This window comes from Piliocolobus tephrosceles, chromosome 4 (genome assembly GCF_002776525.5).
Source record: "Piliocolobus tephrosceles isolate RC106 chromosome 4, ASM277652v3, whole genome shotgun sequence".
NCBI lineage: Eukaryota > Metazoa > Chordata > Mammalia > Primates > Cercopithecidae > Piliocolobus > Piliocolobus tephrosceles.
Genome location: NC_045437.1, coordinates 151,452,116 through 151,477,872, shown reverse-complemented (window position 1 = coordinate 151,477,872; position 25,757 = coordinate 151,452,116). Strand labels below are relative to the sequence as shown.

General features: G+C 43.5%; 1 protein-coding gene across 1 annotated transcript in view; it reads left to right on the top strand.

Moving 5' to 3' along the window:
* Positions 1–789: 789 nt before the first annotated feature.
* Positions 790–25,757, top strand: part of KDM3B (lysine demethylase 3B) — an 85,593-nt gene continuing 60,625 nt past the window's right edge. The window contains exons 1-3 of the mRNA XM_023195414.1: positions 790–1,175; positions 22,356–22,523; positions 24,766–24,879. Coding sequence (XP_023051182.1) covers positions 984–1,175; positions 22,356–22,523; positions 24,766–24,879 — 474 coding nt within the window. The 5' untranslated portion in view covers positions 790–983. The remainder of the gene's footprint in view (positions 1,176–22,355; positions 22,524–24,765; positions 24,880–25,757) is intronic.

Genomic DNA, 25,757 nt, shown 5'->3' with positions numbered 1-25,757 from the left:
CAGGAGCTACCAGTCTCCCACACCTGTATTAAATGCATTCAGATAAGAGTTACAGAATTTTCTTTGCCTCCAGACCCACTAATTCCATGGTAAGATGGGGTGCTACTAAGAGAACCCCTTTACTGCTGGCCTATTTCCAGTTCCCCTAAGAGTTGAATGGAGAGACACGTAGACTTAATAACATTGGTAGACTAGGAAGGGGAAGAAGTTAGGTCGGTTTTAGGAAAAACACCAAGATGTAGGGGGGCACGTTGGCCTTCAGTCAGTGGAAAGAGTGGTGTTATACACCCAATGGAAGTAATACATTGGCCAATTGGAAAGGAACCTAAGAAATACTGGCAGTATAGAATGGTGCTGTTATGGGCCAATGAGAAGGATGATACTGTGTCTCATGGACCAATGGGGAGAACATTTCCCGCAAGACAGCAGGTTGGGTGGCTCATATTTTCAGGATAGGAAATCAGCGGGGGTATTGGAGACACTAAAGAGCTTAAAACATCCACTCTCTAGGTACCTTGCCCCTCATCCTCTTACCCCGTAAATGTCTTTGGCATCCGAGGAGAGCAAGCTAAAGCCCTCTCATATGTAGGACTCCCTAAAGGAAGACTGAGACCAGGGATGGTGCCAGGGGGAAGCTGAAGGAACCGCCCACTTCCCTACCCCGGCCGAACCTGCAATTCCCCTCCCGACCGCAGGGGGCACTGCAGGCCCCGGGGAGATTGGGGCGGAGCGCTGCGAGGGGCCAGGAGCTGCCGCCCCGCTCCAGAGCGCGGGGGGCGCTGTGCGGGGCCCAGGCTGCGGCTCCGCTCCCGGCCACGGGGGGCGCTGCGCGGCGCCGGTGGTTGGTGGTGGCTGTTGGGGGGGGGGGGGGGGAACGGCGGCCGCGGGTGGTGCGGAGGGAGGCCTTGCGGGCGGATCGGGCGCTTGGCGGCGGAGGCGGTGGGAGGCAGCGGGCGGGAGCGCGGGTCAGGCCGGCCCCGGCGATGGCGGACGCGGCGGCCTCCCCGGTGGGCAAGCGACTGCTGCTTCTGTTCGCGGACACTGCGGCCTCAGCCTCGGCCTCAGTCCCCGCGGCGGCGGCGGCGAGCGGAGATCCGGGGCCTGCGCTGCGCACTCGAGCCTGGCGGGCCGGCACGGTGCGGGCCATGAGCGGGGCGGTGCCCCAGGACCTAGCGGTGAGTGGCGGCCGAGTCGGGCACTCGAGGCCGGGGCTGCGGGGCCTGCGGGCGGCCTCCCCGGGGGCCTTTGTGAGGGGGCGGTGGGATGGGGGTGACCCATTTCCGTGCCCCCGCATCTCCTTAGCGCCCCCCGCCGGCACCTCGGCACCCCGAGCTCTTGCCGGCATGGCTTCCGCGTCGGGGTATGCGCCCCTGTTTCCCTCGGGGGACGGCCAGGGCGCCCGGAGCTGCTGCTTGCAGCCGGCAGGCCCCGCCTCCTGGGCGACCCTTTCTCGGCGTTCCCCCCAGCACGCCTTCGGAGCAGACTGTCGAATCTTGAGCGCCCGGGAGCCTCATAGTTCGGCCAGTGTTGCCGCTGCCCTCTCGAAGACGCGGACCTGTGGTCCCCAGCCTCTCCCAGGAGACCTGCGCCCTGTTCCTTTTCTCCCAAAGCCCCAAGTGGGGCGGGAATGTGGGCAGTTATGGGAGGCACGGAGACTGCAGTTGGAGCTGGTCGGGGCTTTTTTATCTGGCAGTTACTTCCTCGTCTGAGCTGGGCTCAGCCTGGCTGTCTCCAGAAAGGCCAGTTCTCGGCACTGTCTCGAGCTCTCCTCTCCTTACGCTTCTGGGTGACAGGAGCTGCAATTGTGGCTGTTTTTGATAAGTTTGAAATCTTTCTTAGTAGCAGAACGGGGCTGCTGGGTAGTACTTTTTGCTCCCAGCTCAGCTACTCCCCCAACCCGGGAGAGGTTTTGTTTTGAAACTTTGTGTTTGGGCTTGGCCCCTTTTGAATGCCTTGGTGAGTTTCGTGATTAAAGTTGTTCAGTCATACAACTTAACTAGCATTCGGGATCTTGATGTGTTATTCTCGTTAATGTGGCGGTAAAATACAGTGTTTGAGTTTTGGCAAGCCACTTTATTTCCTCATTTTGATAGGGGCCCTAGCTTCTCTACTGAGATAAGGCTGTGAAAAATGGTGTGTGTGCGTGTTGGGGCAGGGGGTGGTCTTTTGGAATGTAATAGATCAGCAAGCAGAAAGTAAATTTTCTTGATGAACTTGCTTCTGCAGATATAAACGGTAACGCAGTTTGTGAGATTTGGAAGTAATGTTGTAGGCTTCCGATGTTCATTTTTCTTCCTATTGATCAACGGTGTTAGACTGTCCTTTTTCACTAATATACAAGCTTTATGGATTTTTTTGTGGATGGCTTAGGCTTTGCTTCTGCTACTTGGGTTCATTTGCTTTGATCCTTCTTCATGCTGTATAAGAAACGCTGCTAGGACACTTATGAGGCCTCAGTGGGGCAGATTTGCAAAGAGATATCAGAAATATAAGGGGATGGAATGATGATTAAGACTGGGATTTGGATTCCTCTGCGCTTTCTTTAAAAGATGACTGGGATGGGAAAAGAAGTGTCCATTTCAGATTCATTCTACTCCCTTGGAGGCAAAACATACTTTGACCAGGCCTACTTGGCCCTAGATACTCATTGGGATTTTTTTCTAGTTCTTGCAATGGTCGTCTCGTTTCCTCCATCAGATGAATTGCTAATGAGCTCTGCACCTGAAATGGCTCCCCATTCACTTTGTTGTTTGCTGTGCTCCCTAAGGGCAGAGGTTTTTGAAGCTCACTTCCTTTCTGGACACCCACTAAGCTAAATACTGAATAATTTTACTACTGAGCCCACGGAACTGGGTTCTCAAACCAAGTAAAAAGTTGCAGTGATTCTTGGAAATTAAAGCAAAGAACATTACAACTGTGTTGAGGTCTTGCATGGGGCTGTGTGAATACAGAAGCAAAGGCAGGTTTGTATTTTGAGAATACATTTATGCTCGTCTTACATGTATATCCAGGGACATAGATGATAAAACAGCCAGACCAAAACTCAGAGCCTTTAGATTTTTTCACCAGCTTGCAAAATTGTTCAAGAATTACTGTTTTGTTGAGGTTCTATCAATGACAATGACCAGTGTAGGATGAGAACGGGCCGTTTTGTTTTTCTTTCTCATTAAAAGAGATTTCCTTTGGACTGTGGGCGTGTGGACCTTTCCAATTTGCACCACACACGGTAGTAAACACAACTGTCTTCCAATCAAAAGTGTTCTTCCCGTACTCAAGGGTGGAGTTTGCAAGCAACTGGCCTGTGATTGGGCAGATTTTCATTCAGTTATGTTTAAGATGTTTTCAGGCATGCTTGGTTTTGAGTAATGCCTAGCAGGGCGCCCCCTTTTAAGGATGAGTAATTGAGGGTTGGATGAATGAGTTTCTGAAGTGATTGAAAACACACTTCTCAATTTTAGACTCCACGAATATACTCTTTCTAAATACTTTTTGATTCAGATATCCTATAAAATATAGTACTGATCCATTTAATGAAACCTTTTTTGGAAAACAGTAACAAAGCTAAGTGCTACCTTAAGATGAGATATGAAAAAAAGGAGTCAGGATCCTGTTGATTGAGAGTTTTGTTGGTAAGGGTCTCATAGGTGGACATCTTCACCAGCAAAAGCCATGCTGACAAATTATTCAGATATTTAGCCAAGGCATGAAAACAGCTTTTTCCCCCTTTCTCATGGAATAGTAGTTTTATTTGTGTTTTAAAATGGGCCTTTTATTTTTTTTAGAGTAGTTCATTGGGTTTTTATGCATTTATCTCTGGCTCTTCTTTCCTAATCTGGTGTCCTCTTTGTGTTCCTAAGTCATTATTGGCTCATGTAAGTTGCAGAGACCTTGGGACCGTCACATATGTGTGTATTACAGATAAAACAGACCAAAAAATAGAAAAAAGAAACCCATGGATTTTCCTTTTTTTGTTACAAAAGCAAAGCTTGTAATTTGCAAAATGTCAAACAAAGGTTTACACAGGAAAAACCAGCAATCTCTTTGCTCATCTTTCTTGATACTAATACAAAAACATGAAAACATTCAACCGTATACAAAGTTTCCTTTTTTTAGCAAATGGTGTCATACTGCACAATATTTGCATCCTGCCTTTTTTTCTTTCATTTGACAGTATACCATGGGGATCAATACTTACAGATTTTACTCATCATTTTTGGTAACTACCTTATATTCCATAGAATGGATGTACCATAATTTATTCAGTTATTCCTCCTGTTAATAGACATTGAGGTTATCTAAAGTTTTTTTGGCAGTATAGACAGTGCTGTCATTAATATACTTGCATACATATTTTTAGGTAATCTAGGTTTTATTTCTGTAGTTTGGGAATCCAGGATTGAAATTGTTCTGTTAAGAAGTATATGTATTTTTTATTTTATTACATAATGCCAGGTTATTTTCCAGTAGGTGTATAGCATTTCCTACTCCCACCAACAGTACTCAAAGTGCTTGTTTCTCTTTACCCTTGCCATCACTGGTGTCATCAATCTTTTTCGTTTTTGCCAATCTGATGGGTGAAAAACAGTATCCATGATTTTCATGACTATTTGTCCTTTTTTCCATGTGTACTGGCTTTTTCATTTATTTGTTACTTATGGATATCTTTTGCTCATTTGAGAAAAATAGGAGTTGTCTTATCACTCTCTGCAAGTTCTGTGCATGCATATTAACTCCTTCACCTGCTCAATGGATTGTATTTTGTTTCATTTGTCTCTTGACTTTTTTTTTTTTGTTTTGAGACAGAGTCTCACTGTGTCACCCAGGCTGGAGAGCAGTGGCTCCATCTCAGCTCACTGCAACCTCTGCCTCCTAGGTTCAAGCAATTCTCCTGCCTCAGCCTCCCGAGTAGTTGGGACTACAGGCACATGCCACCACACCCAGCTAATTTTTTGTATTTTTAGTAGAGACGGGGTTTCACCATATTGGCCAAGATGGTCTCTATCTCCTGACCTTGTGATCTGCCCACCTCGACCTCCCGAAGTGCTGGGTTTACAGGCGTGAGCCACCGGGCCCGGCTTGACTGTTTTAATGGGTTGCTTTGCCATATAGAAAAATAAGAATTTTATGTTATCAGAATTATCGGGCCTCTTTTTGTTTCTTTGTTTTGTTTTTGAGACAGACTCTTGCTCTGTCTCCTAGGCTAGAGTGCAGCGGCATGATTACCGCTCACTCCTGGGCTTGAGCGATCCTCCCAGGGACTACAGGCACGCGCCACCAGGCCTGGCTAACTTTTGTATTTGTTGTAGAAATGGGGTTTCACCATGTTGCCCAGGCTGGTCTGAAACTCCTGGGCTCAAGCAGTTGCCTGCCTCCGCCTCCCAAAGTGCTGGGATTCCAAACATGAGCCACTGCGCCTGGCCTGACTTTTCTTAATAGTTTAGGATTACTTGACTGGGAAGGAATCCCTATCTTGAACCTGTATAAATATACTTTAAAAAACTTTTTTTTTTTTTTTTTTGAGACAGGGTCTTTCTGTTGCCCAAGCTGGAGTACAATGACACAATCACAACACACTGCAGCTTCGACCTCCCTGGGCTCAGGTGATACTCCCGCCTCAGCCTCCCAAGTAGCTGGAACCACAGATGCACACTACCACGTCTGGCTAATGTTTATATTTTGTATAGAGATAGGTTTTGCCATGTTGCCCAGGCAGGTCTTGAACTCCTGGATTCAAGCAATCTGCCTGACTCGGCCCCCTAAAGTGTTGGGATTACAGGCGTGAGCCACTATGCCCAGCCAACATTTTTGTTTATTTTTACCTTTAGGTTTTTGGTCCATCTGGAATTTACTTTTTATTTTTATTTATTTATTTATTTTGAGACGGAGTCTCACTCTGTTGCCCAGGCTGGAGTACAGTGGCGCGATATTGGCTCACTGCAACCTCCGCCTCCTAGGTTCGACCAATTTTTCTGCCTCAACCTCCCAAGTAGCTGGGACTACAGGCATGCACGAGATCAGGTTTCGCCATGTTGGCCAGGCTTGTCTCAAAGTCCTGACCTCAGGTGATCCACCCACCTCAGCCTCCCAAAGTGCTGGGATTACAAGTGTGAGCCACCGTGGCTGGCCTGTAATTATTTATTTATTTATTTATTTAGAGACAGAATTTCGTTCTTATCACCCAGGCTGGAGTGCAATGGTGTGATCTCGGCTCACTGCAACCTCTGCCTCCTGGGTTCAAGCGATTCTCCTGCCTCAGCCTCCCCAGGTAGCTGGGATTACAGGCGCCCACCACCATGTAATTTCACCATGTTGGCCAGGCTGGTCTCGAACTCCTGACCTCAGGTGATCTGCCTGCCCTGGCCTTCCAAGTGCTGGGATTACAGGTCTGAGCCACTGTGCCTGGCAGGAATTTTTTTTTTTTTTTTTTTTTTTTGAGACAGAGTTTTGTTCTGTTGTCTAGGCTGGAGTGCAGTGACACGATCTCAGCTCACTGCTGCAACCACTGCCTTCCAGATTCAAGTGATCTCCTGCCTCCAGCCCCAGTAACTGGGATTACAGGCGTGCGCCACCATACCCAGCTAATATTTTTTATTTTTTAGTAGAGACAGGATTTCGCCATGTTGGCCAGGCTGGTGATCCACCCGCCTTGGCCTCTCAAACTGCTGGGATTACAGTCATGAGCCACTGCGCCCAGCCCTTTTTTTTTATTTTAATGGTTTTATCTGTCACCCAGGCTGGAGTACAATGGTGCAGTCGTAGCTCACTGCAGCCTCAAATTTGTGGGCTCAGTTTGTCCTCCTGCCTCAGCTTCCTGAGTAGCTGGGACTACAGGTACACAGCACCATTCTCAGCTTTTTGTTTTTTTTTTTTTTGAGACACAGTCTTACTGTGTCACCCAGGCTGGTGTGCAGTGGTGTGGTCTTGGCTCACTGCAACCTCCACCTCCAGAGTTCAAGATATTGTCCTGCCTTAGTCTCCTGAGTAGTTGGGATTACAGGCGTGTGCCACCATGTCTGGCTAATTTTTGTATTTTTAGTAGAGACAGGGTTTCACCATGTTGGCCAGGCTGGTCTTGAACTCGTGACCTCAGCTGATCTGCCTATCTCAGCCTCCCAAAGTGCTGGGATTACAGGTGCGAGCCACCGTGCCCCCGTGCTTTTTTTTTTTTGGTAGAGATTGGGTCTCACAGTGTTGCCCAGGCTGGTTTCAAACTCCTAGCCTTAAGTGATCCACCCAGCTCGGCCTCCCAAAGTGCTAGGATTACAGGCATGAGCCCGTGCACTTGGCCTGGAATATTTTTGTAATCGGCAAGTGAGATGAGGGACCTAATTTTTTTTCTGCTGAGTGACCAATTGTGGCGACACTAATTTTTTTAGGTAAACCATTCATCTTTTTCTTTCTATAGGTATAATTAAATGATGCTGTAAATGTAGTATCACTTGGTTTTGAATGTGTATCATAGTTATCTCATGTATCCAGAAGTTACCAGAGAAGTGAAAGCATATATGCCCTATTTTTTTTTGTCCCTTAATCTTTCATCTCTATTTCAAGGAAAGACAGATTCTAAAATACTCCTTTCCTTTGATTAGAGATAATGTAATAATTGTAGCAATGTCTAGGCTAGTACTATGTTTCTTCTATCTGAGAGTCTTCCAGGAGGAGTGAAAGTGTATCTGCCTTCTGTTTTTACACCTCCCCACCCAACCTTTCCTCTGTCTCAGGGTGGGGTAGGTAACTCTAAAATACCTATTTTGTTTCTAAATAATGTAATAATTATAGTCAGGTCCAGGACAGTATTATATTTACTGTATTTCCAGTGTACAATTCGCTACCTGTGGTCAAACGTAGAATTTCAGCCCTAGTTGAAATGGGAGTTTGTGGCTTTTAAAATGTTTGTGTCCTTTTATTACTTATAATTTCAGAAGTTAAAACTCTGAGTGATATCTTGATACTTATGCTCTGTTTATTAATGTAAATAGAATATGTTTTTGTGAATCTGTGTATGGTGTAGAGAACTTTAAATAAAAATGACATTGTACTTTTTGACATTGAGTATATGCTGTTTAATTGTGAGCCCCTCTAAACACACTCATTGCCTTAACTCTCCCCTTACAGCAGCAGGTCTGTTTTTGAAACACTGAGCCATGGTTGAGTTTTTCAGACTCTCAAGCGCTTTGTATAGTTGATTTTTTTTAAAAAAGATTGTCTCTGTGTGTGTGTGTGTGTGAATCTTAATAGTTCTATTTCTTTCTTTCTTTTTTTTTTTTTTTTTTTTTTGAGACGGAGTCTCCCTCTTTCACCCAAGCTGGAGTGCAGTGGCATAGTCTTGGCTCACTGCGACCTCCGCCCCCCGGGTTCAAGTGATTCTCCTGCCTCAGCCTCTTGAGTAGCTGGGATTACAGGCGAGTAGCTGGGAACCTGCCACCACACCCAGCTAATTTTTGCATTTTTAGTAGAGACAGGGTTTCACCACGTTGGCCAGGCTGGTCTTGAACTCCTGGCCGCAAGTAATCTGCCTGCCTTGGCCTCCCAAAGTGCTTAGATTACAGGTGTGAGCCACTACGCCCAGCCATTAATTTCCCATTTGTTTCTAAGGGACTTGCTTCACTAACTCCCCACCTTCCAAGAGTTCATTCTCTCTTTTTTTTAATACACAGCTTCCTGGGTCTCTTCTCCAAGTTGTTCTAGTTTATTTGTTTAGTTCCCCCTCCACCAACAGACTCAAAATGGTGGGTAAGAAACATGGCATTTTCTGTTGTGATTTTCTTTGCAACAGCTGGGGTGGGTTCTATAGGCTTTGCTTCCACAAGGCCTGGGGGACGCAACACCTGTTGCTGCTTCTCAGTTTTCCACTGCCTTTGACAGGTTAGTGGTTTTTAAGCCCTTTCCACTCCATCCCTACTGCCTCTGGTGCGAAAGCATCATCTTTTGCTGTTGATCTCTAGGTGGGTAAAACCTGCCTGATTAGTAGTAACTCAGATAATGTGACCTCTTTGAGTTTTGCAAGGGCCGAAACTCCTTTTTTTTTTTCCTTTTTTCATGACTTCAGAGGTAATCAGGCTCTAGGGGACTGATTCTCTCTAACCGAACTCTGGAGACTGAATTGTAAATCCATATGCAAGGTTATTAATTTACAGTGGGAGATATACCTACTCAGAGATCTGCACAGAGCCCCTTCCTGCTCTGCTGTAGAGACCAAATTCCTGATAAGAAGGGTCTTCGATGTGCAAAGAATTGGACAAGGGAAATTGGGTGTTGCCAAAAGGCTGTTTAAAGCAAGCAGCCTTGATTTTGGTGATCCTCCACTTTTCTAGTATTTTCTGGCTTTCATTGATTTGTTCCCTCTTTAACCTTTTCTTTTAATGCTGTCATCCATTGAAATCCTATACAGAGAAAAGAAAACATGTTTATCTTTCAGACTCATGCATCCTAGGAGCTACAAACCCTATAAAGCCTTTCTGATTCCCCAGCATGTTGTTTTTATTCTTTGTTCCTTTAGCACTTTGTGGATACCACTTTTTGGAATATTTATTGTAGTTTTTCTTGTTATAGATATGTGTAGCAAGATGTATAGCTTGTGAAGAAGTTCAGGAAATGCCACCCCAAAATATGCTGCTTTGGATCTCAAACTGAAGGCACTTGGGGAGCAGCAGATGGAGGGCTGTCTGTGAACTTGCTTCATCTACCTAAAGACACATCCTCCAAAAGGAACTCTAGGCCGGGCGCTGTGGCTCACGTCCGTAATCCCAACACTTTGGGAGGCTGAGGTGGGCAGATCACTTGAAGCCAGGAGTTCGAGACCAATCTGGCCGACATGACAAAACCCCATCTGCTAAAAATTACAAAAATTAGCCAGGCGTGGTGGCGCACGTAATCCCTGCTACTCGGAGGCACAAGAATGGCTTGAACCTGGGAGGCAGAGGTTGCAGTGAGCCAAGATTGCACCACTGCACTCCAGCCTGAAAGAAACAGAAAAAAAAAAAAAAGAAGAAACGCTATTGTCATGAATCCCTTCCCTGCTAACCTTATCAACCAGGGCAGATTAATTCCTATCACAGGAGACGAGACTGGAGGTCTATACCACATGCAGACAGGCAACTTTAGCTGTCACCTGTTCTTCTGAGGGCCCATTGATTTTTTTCCCAAAAAAATCCAGGTTAAGCCAGGTTCAGTGGTGTGGACCTATAGAGAAGATCACTTGAGTCCAGGATTTTTTGTATACACACACACACACACACACACACACACACACACACAATATCTTAAATAAATGAATAATGTATGTGGTTTACTTTCCCCTAAGTTGCCTATGAGAAATATAGAAATGTAATTTATATACTTTTATATTATTATATAATTATTTCTATAATTTTATGGTTATAATTATATAAAAACTATTTCTATAATTTCTTTAGAAATACAAGGAAGCTTCTCAGTCTCACTGGGTTCTGGGTGTTTACTTTTCCTTCTTGTGATGCCCCCTACATGTAACAAATTTGTATTATTTTTCTCTCCTTAAGAGAAAAAAACTGCTGACTGTTAATCACCTAACCCTCAGAAGGTAGAGGGAAAATCTTCCATCCTCTACACTTGCTTGTCTATTCTACTAGATTGTAAATTCATGGAGGTCAGGAAACATGGATTTTTCTCTTTTTTCTCTTCTTTTCTCTGACTACTCTGTCTAAAAAAAGTAGAACATTTTGAAGCCCCTATTAGGCTGATGTTCACTTCCGATTTATTAAGAAATTTCTACTCTGTGGGCCCGTTATCTTTATAATCTTTCAATTTTTTTCTTTTACATGTTTTTATTGATATGGACTCACTACTAATTTTTTCATCTTGATATTGGAGTCACATTTGACTCCAATCCGAGGTACACTGGCCCTTGGTTTTGTGATTTGAGTCCGGGTTGTTTTCTTAGATTTGAAGCATTTGGTGTTTTCTTTTTCTGATTCTAAAGTAATGCATGCCTATTATACAAAATGTAGAAATTATTATTATTTTTTTTGAAATGGAGTCTCGCTGTGTCTCCCAGGCTAGAGTGCAATGGTGTGATCTCAGCTCACTGCAACCTCCACCTCCTGGGTTCAAGTGATTCTCCTGCCTCAGCCTCCTGAGTAGCTGGGATTACAGGCTCCCGCCACTACACCCGGATAATTTTTTGTATTTTTAGTAGAGATGGGGTTTCACCGTGTTAGTCAGGATGGTCTCAATCTCCTGACCTTGTGATCCGTCCGCTTTGGCCTCCCAAAGTGCTGGGATTATAGGCATGACCCATCGCGCCTAGCCTCATACTGCATTTTTAATTTTGAATTTTGCTTTTTCATTTAATGTGGCAGTTATTTTCTTTATTTTTCTTTTTGTTTTTTCCTCTTTTTTTTTTTTTTTTTTTTTTGAGATGGAGTCTCAGTCACTCTGTCGCCCAGGCTGGAGTGCAGTGGCACGATCTGTGCTCACTGCACCCTCCATCTCCTGATTTCAAGTCATTCTCCTCCCTCAGCCTCCCAAGTAGCTGGGATTACAGGTGCCGTGCCACCATGCCCAGCTAATTTTTGTATTTTTAGTAGAGATGGTGTTTCGTCACGTTGACCAGGTTGTTCTCGAACTCCTGACCATAAATAATCTGCCTGCCTCAGCCTCCCAGAGTGCTGGGATTACAGGTGTAAGTCACCACACTCAGCCTGTTATTTTCCTTTTTTACTAAAAATTACTCGTTTTATGGATGATTTTAATTTTCTTGGTGCTTTTCTGTATTTTCCACTGGTAATTCACGTATTGCTTTTATAACCCAAAAGAAAATAATAAATGCTGTGCAAGGAATTTGAACGTAATCTTACGAACGTAATTTTTTTTGGCTGAGTAATTTAACTCTTCCCCTTTCATTGGATATTAAAATTGTTTCAGATTTTAGGCTTCATCTATAATGCCATGGTGAGCATTTTTGTGAATAAAACCTTTTCAGTGTTTAGGATTATTTACTAGGATTATGGTCCGAGGTGGTATGATAGACACTGAGTATGTACATGTTTTAAGATTCTTGATATATAGGAATTAAAAAAAAAAAGTCATGCCAGTTTTTACTCTGACCTGAGTTTGCTTATGGAATAAGCATTTATCTGGAGCCCATATTCTGCTACGCATTTAAAGTCTTTATTTCTTGTAATCCTACAGGCAATCCTTTGAGGTCTTTATTGTCCCTATTTATAGGCAAAGGAAATGAGGCTCAAAGAGGCTAAAGTGACTTGCTCCAGGCTACACAGTTAAGAAATGGGAGAGGTGGGATGCAAATCCTTATCTGTCATTCCACAACCCCTGAAAGCACTATATGTGCTGGAGTTTTTATTCAGGTTATTTCCATTGTTCCCATGTACTTCACATTTAATTTATTCAGTATGTTAGAAAGTAGAAAAATTTGGGGATATTTGGTAGAAAGCTATCTCTTGAGAGTCAAAGAAACTGTAAAGAGAAAATTATTTTTTATTTGAAAACAGAGGTATTCAACTCATGCATCTACTCCCACCTTGACAAGATATCCCACAGTTGTGTAACATTTTTTTTTTTTTTTTTTTTTTTTTTTTTTGAGACGGAGTCTTGCTCTGTCGCCCAGGCTAGAGTGCAGTGGCCGGATCTCAGCTCACCGCAACCTCTGCCTCCTGGGTTCACGCCATTCTCCTGCCTCAGCCTCCCGAGTGGCTGGGACCACAGGCGCCCACCACCTCGCCCGGCTAATTTTTTGTATTTTTAGTAGAGACGGGGTTTCACCGTGTTAGCCAGGAGGGTCTCGATCTCCTGACCTCGTGATCCGCCCGTCTCGGCCTCCCAAAGTGCTGGGATTACAGGCTTGAGCCACCGCGCCCGGCCGTAACATTATTTTTAACAGAGTTCACATTTTGTCTGGAGTATAGGTAGGAAAACTGGAAAGTTTAGGAGCCTTGGAAAGTTATCTTTGATTTCCTTTACCATCTCACAATCAACGCCATATCCTGTTATTTTTATCTCTAATTTCTCAAATATACTTTACATTTATCCAGTATTCTTTTTTTTTTTTTTTTGAGACAAAGTCTTGCTCTTGTTCCCCAGGCTGGAGTACGATGGGGCAATCTCCACTCACTGCAACCTCCCGGATTCAAGCGATTCTCCTGCCTCAGCCTTTTGAGTAGCTGGGATTACAGGTGCCTGCCATCATGCCCGGCTAATTGTTGTATTTTTGGTAGAGATGAAGTTTCACCCTGTTGGCCAGGCTGGTCTCGAACTCCTGACCTCAGGTGATCCGCCCACCTCAGCCTCCCAAAGTGCTGGGATTACAGTCATGAGCCACCACGCACGGCCCATACAGTATTCTTACTGGGTTAGGTCTTTTAACTGGGTTATTATTGCTTTGTAATTGGTCTCCCTGCTTCCGGTTTCTTCCATCCATATCTTCCAACCCGACCCCAAAGGCAATTCTTTCCTCTTTTTTTTAAAAAAATAAGTTAATTATAAATACATTCTTTTAGGCCAGGCACAGTGGCTTACACCTGTAATCCCAGCACTTTGGGAGGCCAAGGCGGCCAGATCACTTGAGGTCAAGAGTTCAAGACCAGCCTGGCCAACATGGTGAAACCCCGTCTCTACAAAAAATACAAAAATTAGCCAGGCATGGTGGTGCTTTGCCTATAATCCCAGCTACTCGAGAGAGTCTGAGGCACAGAATGCCTTGAACCCGGGAGGCGGAGATTGCGGTGAGCCTAGTGATATTGTCGCAAACAAATAAATAAATAAACAAGTAAATTCTTTTTAAAAAAAGGAAACGTCTACTGATGAGGCTAAAATACTGTTCACTGTCTCATCCCAGCCCTCCCACTCACAATTCCCTCCCCTCAGATAATCTGCAACTTGCTTTTTTCCCTCACATAATGTATCTCAGTGATCTTTCCACGTTAGTCTATTAGATAGATCTCATTTTTAAAAGCTCCTATTATTTATTCCATAGTATAAGTTGTATTTTAGTTATTCACCTAATGATAAAATGCTTTATAATTTCCATTTTGATTTCCTTTTTAAACTAAGTTTTGAGAACTTCCCCCCATTGTCTGTCTTTTTTCTTTCCTTCTTTCTTTCTTTTTTTTTTTTTTTTTTGAGACAGGGTCTCACTGTTGTCCAGGCTGGCGTGCAGTGGCGTGATCATAGTTTACTGTAGCCCTGACTTCATGGGCTTAAGCAGTCCTCCTACCTCAGCCTTCCAAGTGGCTGAGACTTATAGGTGCACACCACTATGCCCAGCTAATTTTTTATTTTTATAGAGACAAGGTCTCATCTATGTTACCCAGGGTGGTCTCGAACTCCTAGGCTCAAGTGATCCTCCCACCTCAGCCTCCCAAGGTGTTGGGGATTACAGACATCAGCCACCATTCCTGGACCCCATTATCTTTCTATAGTTTACTAGGTCTCCCCACCACCTTTAAAACTGTCAGTGCTCCTTCAAGGCCTGTAGAGGCAATATAAGCTCAGATAGGTCTAGGGAGGAACCAGACTTGTGAGAAACAGCTGGGTGACAGACCAAAAGGTGTAATGGGCATTGGCAGCTGCTAGAGAGTGCACATGCTGCCTAAAGATATTCAAATGCACAAGGCCGGGTGTGGTGGCTCAAGCCTGTAATCCCAGCACTTTGGGAGGTGGAGATGGGCCGATCACGAGATCAGGAGATTGAGACCATCCTGGCTAACACGGTGAAACCCCATCTCTACTAAAAAAAAATACAAAAAACTAGCCGGGTGAGGTGGTGGGCACCTGTAGTCCCAGCTTCTCGGGAGGCTGAGGCAGGAGAATGACATGAACCCAGGAGGTGGAGCTTGCAGTGAGCTGAGATCCGGCCACTGCACTCCAGCCTGGGCGACAGAGCGAGACTCCGTCTCAAAAAAAAAAAAAAAAAATTCAAATGCACAATATAAACAAATGAAAGACTACTCCTGGCCCAACAGCATCTTTGTCAACAGGTTTCAATTTTTCAACCGTTAATATGCCAGTCAGAGCGCTTTACAGCTTACTTACTAACCTCCTCCTCTTACTGCTCCCAGAACACTTGATCTGCTTTTATTTTTCTCTGTCTTTGCACCTGCTAGAAAGTCTTTCCTTCTTTTTTCTGCCAGAAGGATGCAGCTTGTCCTTTAAGACCCAGTTTGTATACTACTACCACTTCTGTGAAACTGTTCTGGTTTCCCAAGGCAAATGTCTTGTCTAATCTAACATAGCCTATTCAAATCTTTATTATTATCCTGATTACTTCGCACTGAAATAATTTCTGTACCGCTCTGTTGGGCTCATCTAGGGTGTGAGTCCCTACTGTCAAGTTGCTGCCTTATTTACCTTGATATTCTTGGTCCTGGCAAGTGCTTCACTTATAAGAGGCATTCTATTTGTGTTAAGAGAGTGAATAAATGAATAATGTTATTAATTATAGTAAGAATGGCCTTGAGAACAGCCAGAATCCAAACTGATGATTACATGACAAACATGAAGCCCCATATCACTTAGATTACTACCATCTGATTTTGTCAAACTTAGGATAATATATTTTATTTTTAAAGAACTTATTTAAGTGTCATTAAAATGAATGTAAATCACATGTAGACCACAAAGAGAAATGAAAGCAAGAGTTTTAACACTAACTTTTCTTAACCAATAGAATACTTTACATGTAATCCTTGGGTTCTAACTGAAGCATGTGTTGTACCATTTGCTACTTTTACTCTAACAGTAGAAATTTAATCTGACTTTTTAAAAAATTTCTTAGCTGATCATGGTTTGTATTAATCAGGCTTTTAAAAAATTATCTTAGCGGGGCGTGGTGGCTCACCCCTGTAATCTCAGCATTTTGGGAGGCCAAGGCAGGTGGATCATGAGGTCGGGAGTTCAGGACCATCCTGGCCAAGATGGTGAAACCCCATCCCTACTAAAAATACAAAAATTAGCTGGGTGTGGTGGCGAGCACCTGTAATCCCAGCTACTCAGGAGGCTGAGGCAGGAGAATCGCTTGAACCCGGAAGGCAGAGTTTGCAATGAGCCGAGATCGCGCCACTGCACTCCAGCCTAGGCAACAGAGTGAGAGTCTGTCTGAAAAAGAAAAAAAAAAAAACCTCAAACTGTTTTAGTCCTCCCCTACTAAGATTATCAGCCTCCCTTGGTCATCTCTGACTCAATCCAATCACTACCCTTATTTTTGCTAGTTTATATCCCTTCTTTGTGTCCTGTGGCCTGGCCACTACCATTAAGAGTATGTGTTCTGTGTACTTAGATTTAAAATGGTTCTTCTTCTTTTTCTTTCTTCTTTTTTTTTTTTTTTTTTTTTTGGAGACAGGGTCTCATTCTGTTGCCCAGGCTGGAGTACAGGCTCATGATCGTAGCTCACTCCTGCCTTGAACTCCTGGGCCCAAGCTGTCCTCCCATCTCAGCCTCCTGAGTAGTGTGGACTACAGGTGTACCCCACCATGCCTGGTTAATTTTTTCTATTTTTTTTTTTTTTTTTTTTTGTAGAGACAGGATCTTGCTATGTTGCCAGGGCTAGTTTTGAACTCTTGAACTGCTGGGCTCAAGTGATCCTCCCACCTCAACCTCCCACAGTGCTGGGATTACAGGTGTGGGCCACCGCGTCCCACATAAAATGATTCTTTACCTTGTATGTTCTAACTCTTTCATTTTTGTAGCTAGGAAGCCAAGTGCAGTCCTGGGCCAGAAATAAGCTTCACTCTTGGGGGAATATGTTTACATATATCCATAGTCCATATTTATATGTATCTACATTCCATATTGCTCTCAAAACAAATTGATATTATCAGATTGGAGCTGTCGTTTGATCCCGGAATGTGTAGTACAGGATTTTTTCAGATTTAACACTTTATTCCATATCCTTTCCCCAAGTAAGGTAAGAGATAATTGCCCTTAAATTAGGTAAAATGTAACTCCCACATATTTTAGCTTTTTCCTAATGTTTTTAGGTATGTGATGGTAGTATTGGATTCTTGAATATTAACTTTTAAAATATTCAAGTTCTTATCTACAAAGAATAAAAATCATTACAGCTTTAGCCCAGTGGCTTATTTTAGTGTTGTTCTTGTTTTTGTGTGTTGGTATAACATAGAATGTTATGATTCCTATGTTGAATTTTTTTTTTTTTTTGAGACGGAGTCTCGCTCTGTCGCCCAGGCTGGAGTGCAGTGGCCGGATCTCAGCTCACTGCAAGCTCCGCCTGCCGAGTTCACACCATTCTCCTGCCTCAGCCTCCCGAGTAACTGGGACTACAGGCACCTGCCACCTCGCCCAGCTAGTTTTTTTGTAATTTTTTAGTAGAGACGGGGTTTCACCGTGTTAGCCAGGATGGTTTCAATCTCCTGACCTCGTGATCCACCCGTCTCGGCCTCCCAAAGTGCTGGGATTACAGGCTTGAGCCACCGCGCCCGGCCCCTATGTTGATTTTTAAAGTGGTTGGCAGATTAGAACTATTCATCATGGCACCTAGCCATTGGTTACCATGGAGTCTCAACCTCTGGTTTTCTGAGGACACCTGGTAGAGTACTGTGTCACTCACGGTCAGATCCAATCTGGGCATTGAACATTCCAGGCTGCTTTTTATGGTTTGCAAGGTCTTGTCTGTCCTCCAGCCATTGTGTCCTCCTGAGATCAGTTCATCTTTGTGATGGCAGCACTTCTTTTCTCTGGTTCAAAATCGAAGTCATTTTTTAATTCTCCCATACTTCTACGTTCAGCCAGTCATCAACTTTGTGATAGAGCTCTTGGATTCTCATAAGCAGAAGTCACTTCCTTTCTCATTTTACTACCCCCAACTCTGGGTCGTGTGAGAACACTCCCTACTACTCCCCCACCGTATACACACACACAAAACCTTTTTTTTTTTTTTGAGACAGAGTCTTGCTCTGTCGCCCAGGCTGGAGTGCAGTGGCCGGATCTCAGCTCACTGCAAGCTCCGCCTCCCGGGTTTACGCCATTCTCCTGCCTCAGCCTCCCGAGTAGCTGGGACTACAGGCGCCCGCCACCTCGCCCAGCTAGTTTTTTGTATTTTTTAGTAGAGACGGGGTTTCACCATGTTAGCCAGGATGGTCTCGATCTCCTGACCTCGTGATCCACCCGTCTCGGCCTCCCAAAGTGCTGGGATTACAGGCTTGAGCCACCGCGGCCGGCAAAACCTTTTAATGATAGTTGCATGCACATACCCACACCTCCCATTGACAGCTGGATGAAGCCCCAATCTTTTATCCAAGTGTTCAAGGTCTTCCACATCTACTCCTAGCCTTTTTAGCCTTATTTGCTACTGCTTCCTCCCTACAGTGTGTTAAATAGTTCCTGGCCATCCCAGAACTTAACTGGGGCTTTTGTTGTCCTCAGCCTCTATCAGTTCCTCTGCACCTCTGAAGTGATCTTATGCCTCTGAATACCTGCCCTACTGTATTTTACCCTGTTTCTGTTTATCCTGTGACATACTGTTGCCAAATAGTGCTTTATAATCAACCAAAGTGCTTTAGAATCTGTTCCTTTATTTAATTTTCACAACCAGTCCATGAGGTAAGAAAGATGTGTCATATCACAAAAGAGAAAACTAAGATTTGAGGAGGGAAAAGTAAGTTATCTAGGTTTTGCAAGAGAGTGGAACTGAGACATTAATCCAGGCCTCCTGGAACATGAGCTCCAAGCTTTGTACATTATGCTGCCTTTCTTGGTGCCGGAGTCTACACTTAAATAATGTAAGTTTGAATACATCTCTCTCTTTCCAGTTGCCTGTAAGTTACCTGAAGGCAGGGACTATGTCTTATTCCCCTATAACATGTATGTATGAATGAGCCTATTTATATATTAAATATACTGCAGTTCAGTGTTCTGTCCTTTTTCTTTGTAAAAATCATTCTCCTCCTCTCTGAGCCTTGCATCTCCATCTTTTTATTAAGTAGAAATGAAGCTTACTTTTCTCATTGCTAATTTCTTTGTTGGAGTATTATAGATAAAGAACTAGAACTTTATAATGAATTTAACTTTTGGGATAACTTTTCAGCAGTGCACTTCAGTTCACAAGGATTTGTTACCTGTGAAGAGATTAAACCAGTAGCCAGGCTACTGAGCAGTGGTTCCATACTTTCCAAGTGTAAATTTCCTGAATTTTCATATCATTATAATTTTTATGTTGGTTACTTGAGAACACGTATACAAACAAAAAAAAGCTATTGTGAATTCAGTAATATTTTTCTTCAAATTTTTTTCACTGTGGTAAAATACACAAAATTTTATTAACAATTTTTAATAGATTTGAATTTTATTAATTACATCATCTACATGTATTTGAAAAATGATAGTACATACATCTGCAAGACCTCTGACATTCATTCTAGGAAATGCTTGGTGCCCCTAGTACTTACAGATCCTCCTGGTAACTCCGCAGTTGCCAGTTGGGAGTCACGTCTGTGGAGATTCTAATATTGTCCTACATCACTTAGTATTGCCTTAAGAAGTTTCATGTGAGTTTTTTGTTTGTTTGTTTGTTTTGACACAGAATTTCGCTTTTGTTGCCTAGGCTGGAGTGCAATGGCACGATCTCGGCTCACCGCAACCTCCGCCTCCTGGGTTCAAGTGATTCATCTGCCTCAGCCTCCTGAGTAGCTGGGATTATAGGCATGCGCCACCACGCCCAGCTAATTTTGTATTTTTAGTGGAGATGGGGTTTCTCCATGTTGGTCAGGCTGGTCTCGAACTCCTGACCTCAGGTTTGATCTGCCCACCTCAGCCTCCCAAAGTGTTGGGCTTATAGGTGTGAGCCACTGCGCCCGGCCTCACGTGAGAAATTTTATAGAGCCAAGTAGTTGGAGAAGCTTTGCTTCTCTGAGTAATTGCTGTGTGTTTTCCTTGTGGACAAGAAGAACTATGCAACTGACTTTGTCTCCATTTTTATATTGGCCTTTGGGAAACTTAAAGCCAAATATGTCACACAGGCTGTGCCCAGTGGCTCACGCCTGTAATCCCAACACTTTGGGAGACCAAGGTGGGTGGATCAGTTGAAGCCAGGAGTTCGAGACCAGCCTGGCCAACATGGCAAAATCCCATCTCTACAAAAAATGCAAAAATTAGCTGGGCGTGGTGGTACACACCTATAGTCCCAACTACTTGGGAGGCTGTGGCAGAAGAATCACTTGAACCCAGAAGGCAGAGGTTGCAGTGATCCAAGATCGTGCCAGCCTGGGTGACACAGCAAGACTGTGTCTCAAAAAACAGAAAGTCATAGAATCACAGCAGCTATATAGATCCTTATTTCCTGCTGAGTTTTCCTTGTTTTTTAACTTTGATAGTGACTTCCTGTTGTAGTTTGCTTGACTCTGATTTTAATTTATATTTTATTGTTTTGTTATACGTGTTTCCTAAAAGCCAACAAAAATCCTTAGTTGATGGAGTGGGATATAAATAAATAAATACTCTGGCCCTTTTGTGACCAGCTATATATTAGGCACTGGACATATCTATTATAAATAGTGATAGTTTATATACATATGTAGCTTTTTTTTTGAGATAGAGTTCCGCTCTGTTGCTCAGGCTGGAATGCAGTGGCATAATCTCGGCTCACTGCAACCTCCACCTCTCGTGTTCAAGCAGTTCTCTGCCTCCGCCTCCTGAGTAGCTGGGATTACAGGTGCCCACCATCACGCCCAGCTAATTTTTGTATTTTTAGTAGAAATAGCGTTTCACCATCTTGCCTAGGCCGTTCTTGAACTCCCGACTTTGTGATCCACCTGCCTCAGCCTCCCAAAGTTCTGGGATTACAGGCATGAGCCACCGTGCCTGGCCACATATATAGCTTTTGATGCTGTGTTGACTCATCTTCAGAAGTCAGAATTTATGTAGAAAGTCAAAGCTGGGGCCAGCCAGGGTCTGTAATCCCAGCACTTAGTGAGGCTGAGGCAGGAAGATTGCTTGGCTCCAGGAGTTCAAGACCAGCCTGGGCAACATAGTGAGACCCTGTCTCTGCAAATAATCAAAAATTAGCTGGACATGGTAGTGTGCGCCTATAGTCTCAGCTACCCAGGAGGCTGAGGGAGAACTGCTTGAGCCTAGGAAGTCAAGGCTGTAGTGAGCCGTGATTGTGCCACACAGCAGTCAGTTTGGGCAACAAAGTAAGACTCTGTCTCAAAAAAAAAAAAGTCAAATCTAAGCATAGTATTTATTAGAAAAATGTAGCTTCATTTAATGTAATCTGCTTTCAGAACTGTATAAATACAGTGTCTACTTAAGTATATCTCAACAAGTAGAGTATCTGTTCAGGGAAGAAGAAAGCATCGTAACTATAGCAAGTCTCTACTAGCCGATGTGAGATTACTGCTGACAGTTGCACTTAAGAATCCACATGCAGCTTTGTGTGGTGGCTCATACCTATAATCCCAGCACTTTGGGACGCCAAGGTAGGAGGATCATTTGAGCCCAGGAGTTCAAGACTGGCCTGGGTAACATAGCAAGACCCTATCTCTACTGAAATAATTAATTTTAATTTAATTTTAAATTTTAAAAATGGCTGGGCACAGTGACTCACGTCTGTAATCCCAGAGTTTGTGAGGCCAAGGTGGGCAGATCCCTTGTTCAGAAGTTCAAGACCAGCCTGGGCAACATGGTGAAACTGTGTCTCTACAAAAAATAAGCTGGGCATGATGGCATATGCTAGTAGTTCCAGCTACTTGGGGGACTGAGGCAGGAGGATCATTTGAGCCCAGGATGCAGAGGTTGCAGTGAGCTGAGATCACGCCATTTCACTGCAGCTTGGGCGACAGAGTGAGGCCCTGTCTCAATCAATCAATCAATAGAATCCACACACAGGAATGGGAGAACGATGTTTTTCAGCATTTTATCTTTTTGAATTTTTGCCATATACATACATCACCTATTGAAAAAATAATTAAAAGTTCACAGTCAATTGCAATAGAAGTATTAAAAATTTCTTCCCATTGGATTATGAGCTTTTTGAGACCAAGAAGTATGCCAGATTCCTTTCTGTACTCCTGAACCTAGTATAGTATGCCCTCAGCTAGTTTGTGTAGATATGAATTAGAAACTAAGAGTTGTAAATTTCAGTAGGGACATGACTAAAAATTACTGAATGACTGTAAATAGTGCATACCTCCTTAACTCTGTTCCTCCTTTTCAGAATGGGGCTGAGACCAGCTTCCTGGCTCTGAAGATCAGTTTTTATTGACATCCATTAAAAGATCTTAAACACAAGTTAGAATTATTCCTAGTCAGTTGTTCAAAACAGTGGGGTTTATGTTCATTTATAAGTATAGTGTGAGATTTTTCCAAGTGTGACTTCCAAACTGCTTTTTATCTCTTTTTTGCAGATCTTTGTAGAATTTGATGGCTGTAACTGGAAACAACACTCCTGGGTAAAAGTTCATGCTGAAGAAGTTATTGTGCTTCTGCTGGAAGGATCTCTTGTATGGGCACCCCGTGAGGACCCAGTCCTTCTCCAGGGCACTCGAGTCTCCATTGCACAATGGCCAGCCCTGGTGAGTGGCTTTTACTGGGTGGGAACGTATCTGAGCTTTACTCCTATAATGTAACTATGACATGTTACAGACTATGTATAAGAAGTATATACTTTGTCCTTAACATATGTTTATTCTTAAGTTACTAATGCAAAAATTAGGAGCAGTCTTTTCTCCTTTGTCCTCCAAAACGTTTTATATTAGGTGATATTTGATATGAAAGAATTTTTTTGGCCGGACATGGTGGCGCATGCCTTGTAATCCCAGCACTTTGGGAGACTGAGGCAGAAAGATCACTTAAGCTCAGGAGTTTGAGACCATCCTGGTAACATGCCAAAACCCCATCTCTACAAAAAATACAAAAATTAGCTAGGTCTGGTAACACATGTCTGTGGTCCCAGCTACTTGTGGGGCTGAGGTAGGAGGATGGCTTGAGCCCAGGAGGTTGAGGCTATGGTGAGCCATGATTGTGCCACTGTATCCAGCCTGGGTGACAGAGTGAGACCCCTGTCTCAAAAACAAAAAAAAAACAACAATGAAAAGAATTTTTTCACCTTTAGTCTTTTCTCAGAGCAAGGTTTTGAAACATTATTTATAACCTTTGAAGTTTTTTTTCAATTATGAAGTGAAATAAAATAGCATTATAAAATTTATTTTATTTTTTTGAGACGGGGTCTGGCTCTGTCACTCAGGCTGGAATGCAGTGGTGTAATCACAGCTCACTGCAACCTCTGACCCTCAGGCTTAAACCATCCTCCCACCTCAGCCTCCCAAGAAGCTGGGACTACAGATGCACAGCACTGCACCCAGCCTAATTTTTGTATTTTTTATAGGGATGGTTGCTCATCATGTTGCCTAGGCTGGTCTTGAACTCCTGGGCTCAAGCAGTCCACCTGCTTCAGCCTCCCAAAGTGCTGGGATTATAGGCATGAGCCACTGTGCCTGACTGTGTGTTATAAAATTTAATTGTGAGAGTATCCATTTGTTTCTGTCTGTCCTATTAGCAAAGTATGGGTATAAATGGTAACTTCTAAAAAGTCCTAATTCTCATGTGGCTAACCAAATTAAATAAATAATATTCAAAACAATTTTTTTAACCTATTGATGGTATATATCATCACTTACTAAACTGTCTTTTCATTTGTTTTTTTTTGTTGTTGTTGTTTTGAGACAGAGTCTCACCCTGTCACCCAGGCTGGAGTGCAGTGGCACGATCTAGGCTCACTGCAACCTCCGCCTCCCGGGTTCAAGTGATTCTCCTGCCTCAGCCTCCCAAGTGGCTGGGATTACAGGCGTGCGCCACCATGCCTAGCTAATTTTTGTATTTTTAGTAGAGACAGGGTTTTACCATGTTGTCCAGGCTGGTCTTGAACTCCTAACCTCAGGTGAGTCACTTCGCCCAGCCCTTTCATTTGTTTTTTGTTGTTGTTGTTGTTGTTGTTGTTGTTGAGAAGGAGTTTCATTCTTGTTGCCCACGCTGGAGTGCAATGGCGCTGTCTCGGCTCACTGCAACCCCCGCCTCCTGGGTTCAAGCGATTCTCCTGCCTCAGCCTCCCAAGTAACTGGGATTACAGGGGCACACAACCACAGTGGGCTAATTTTCTATTTTTAGTAGAGACGGAGTTTCACCATGTTGGTCAGGTTGGTCTCAAACTCTGAACCTCAGGTGATCCACCCACCTTGGCCTCCCAAATTGCTGGGATTACAGGCAGAAGCCACTGAGCCCGGCCTCATTTGTTTTTAAGGCCACTTTCCAGTTGAACTTTTAGGAGAAGCTCTTGTATAAGTGCATGTGGGGTCTCTTCATGACTTTTTTGTAGGCTGTTTATTTATGAAATGCTAATATGAGTTAACCATGCATATTTATGCCGTTAATTATTTTATAAATTTCACAAAGATTTCAAGAGTTCTAGCGATGATAACAGTACAACTCTTTATTCTGGGAATTTACTGTAATTTAGCTCCCTTGAAACCTGACAAGATTAGCCCTGTCCCTAGGCAGAATTAGGAGAATTTCTGATTCCTCTTGTCCTTTTTAGCCAATAAGAGTACTGAGCTGACTTTCTGCATTAGTTAGCTTCCCATGACTATTTGAGGGGTAGACCCCAGGTTGGGAATGTTTCCAAGGACTTATGCTTTAGCTTATCAGTATTTACTGGGATGAAAGATATAATAATTCTTTCTTTGAAGTTAGAGATTTGTTTGAATTGCTATTTTTTTTATTCCCAAATTCTAATCAATTTCTTGTCATTATACTTCACAGACTTTTACTCCCCTTGTAGATAAACTGGGTTTGGGTTCTGTGGTTCCAGTGGAATATCTTCTGGATCGAGAGCTTCGGTTCCTGTCAGATGCCAATGGGCTGCATCTGTTTCAGGTATTTAACACTTGCTCTAGCCTTGAGCCTATTTTTTTCTCATTGCTAATTTCTTTGTTGATATAAATGTAGGCGTTTCCCCTTTTGCTAGGTGGGAACATATTAGCGTTTCTTATATTACTTCCTCCAATAAATATGCTGTGCCTTTATTTATTTACTTACTTATTTTTTTGAGACAGAGAGTTTTGCTCTTGTTGCCCAGGCTGGAGTGCGATGGCATGATCTTGGCTCGCTGAAACCTTTGCCTCCTGGATTCAAGCATTTATCCTGCCTCAGCCTCCCAAGTAGCTGGGATTAGAGGCATGTGCCACCAAACCCAGATAATTTTTGTATTATTAGTAGAGATAGGGTTTCACCATGCTGGTCAGGCTGGTCTCGAACTCCTGACTTCAGGCGATCCACCTGCCTTGGCCTTCCCAAAGTGCTGGGATTACAGGCGTGAGCCACTGCGCCTGGTATTTTAAAATATTTATTTATTTATTTATTTATTTATTTATTTATTTATTTATTTATATAAATAGTCACCTAGGAGACAGTCACCTAGGTTAGAGTGCAGTGGCTTGATCTCATCTTACTGCAACCTCCACCTCCCAGTTTCAAGTGATTCTTGTGCCTCATCCTCCCAACTAGCTTGGGATCAAAGGCACATGCTGTTACACCTGGCTAATTTTTGTAGTCTTAGTAGAGACAGGGTTTTGCCATGTTGCCCAGGCTGATCTCAAACTCCTGGCCTCAAGTGATCCACCCACCTTGCCCTCCCAAAGTGCTGGGATTACAGGCGTGAGCCACCGTACCCAATCTCCCTGTGCATTTTAAAGTTTTTCTGCTCCCTTGAAAAGTACTTCTGGTGGCTGAGGCTTCTTTCTTCTTCTACACGG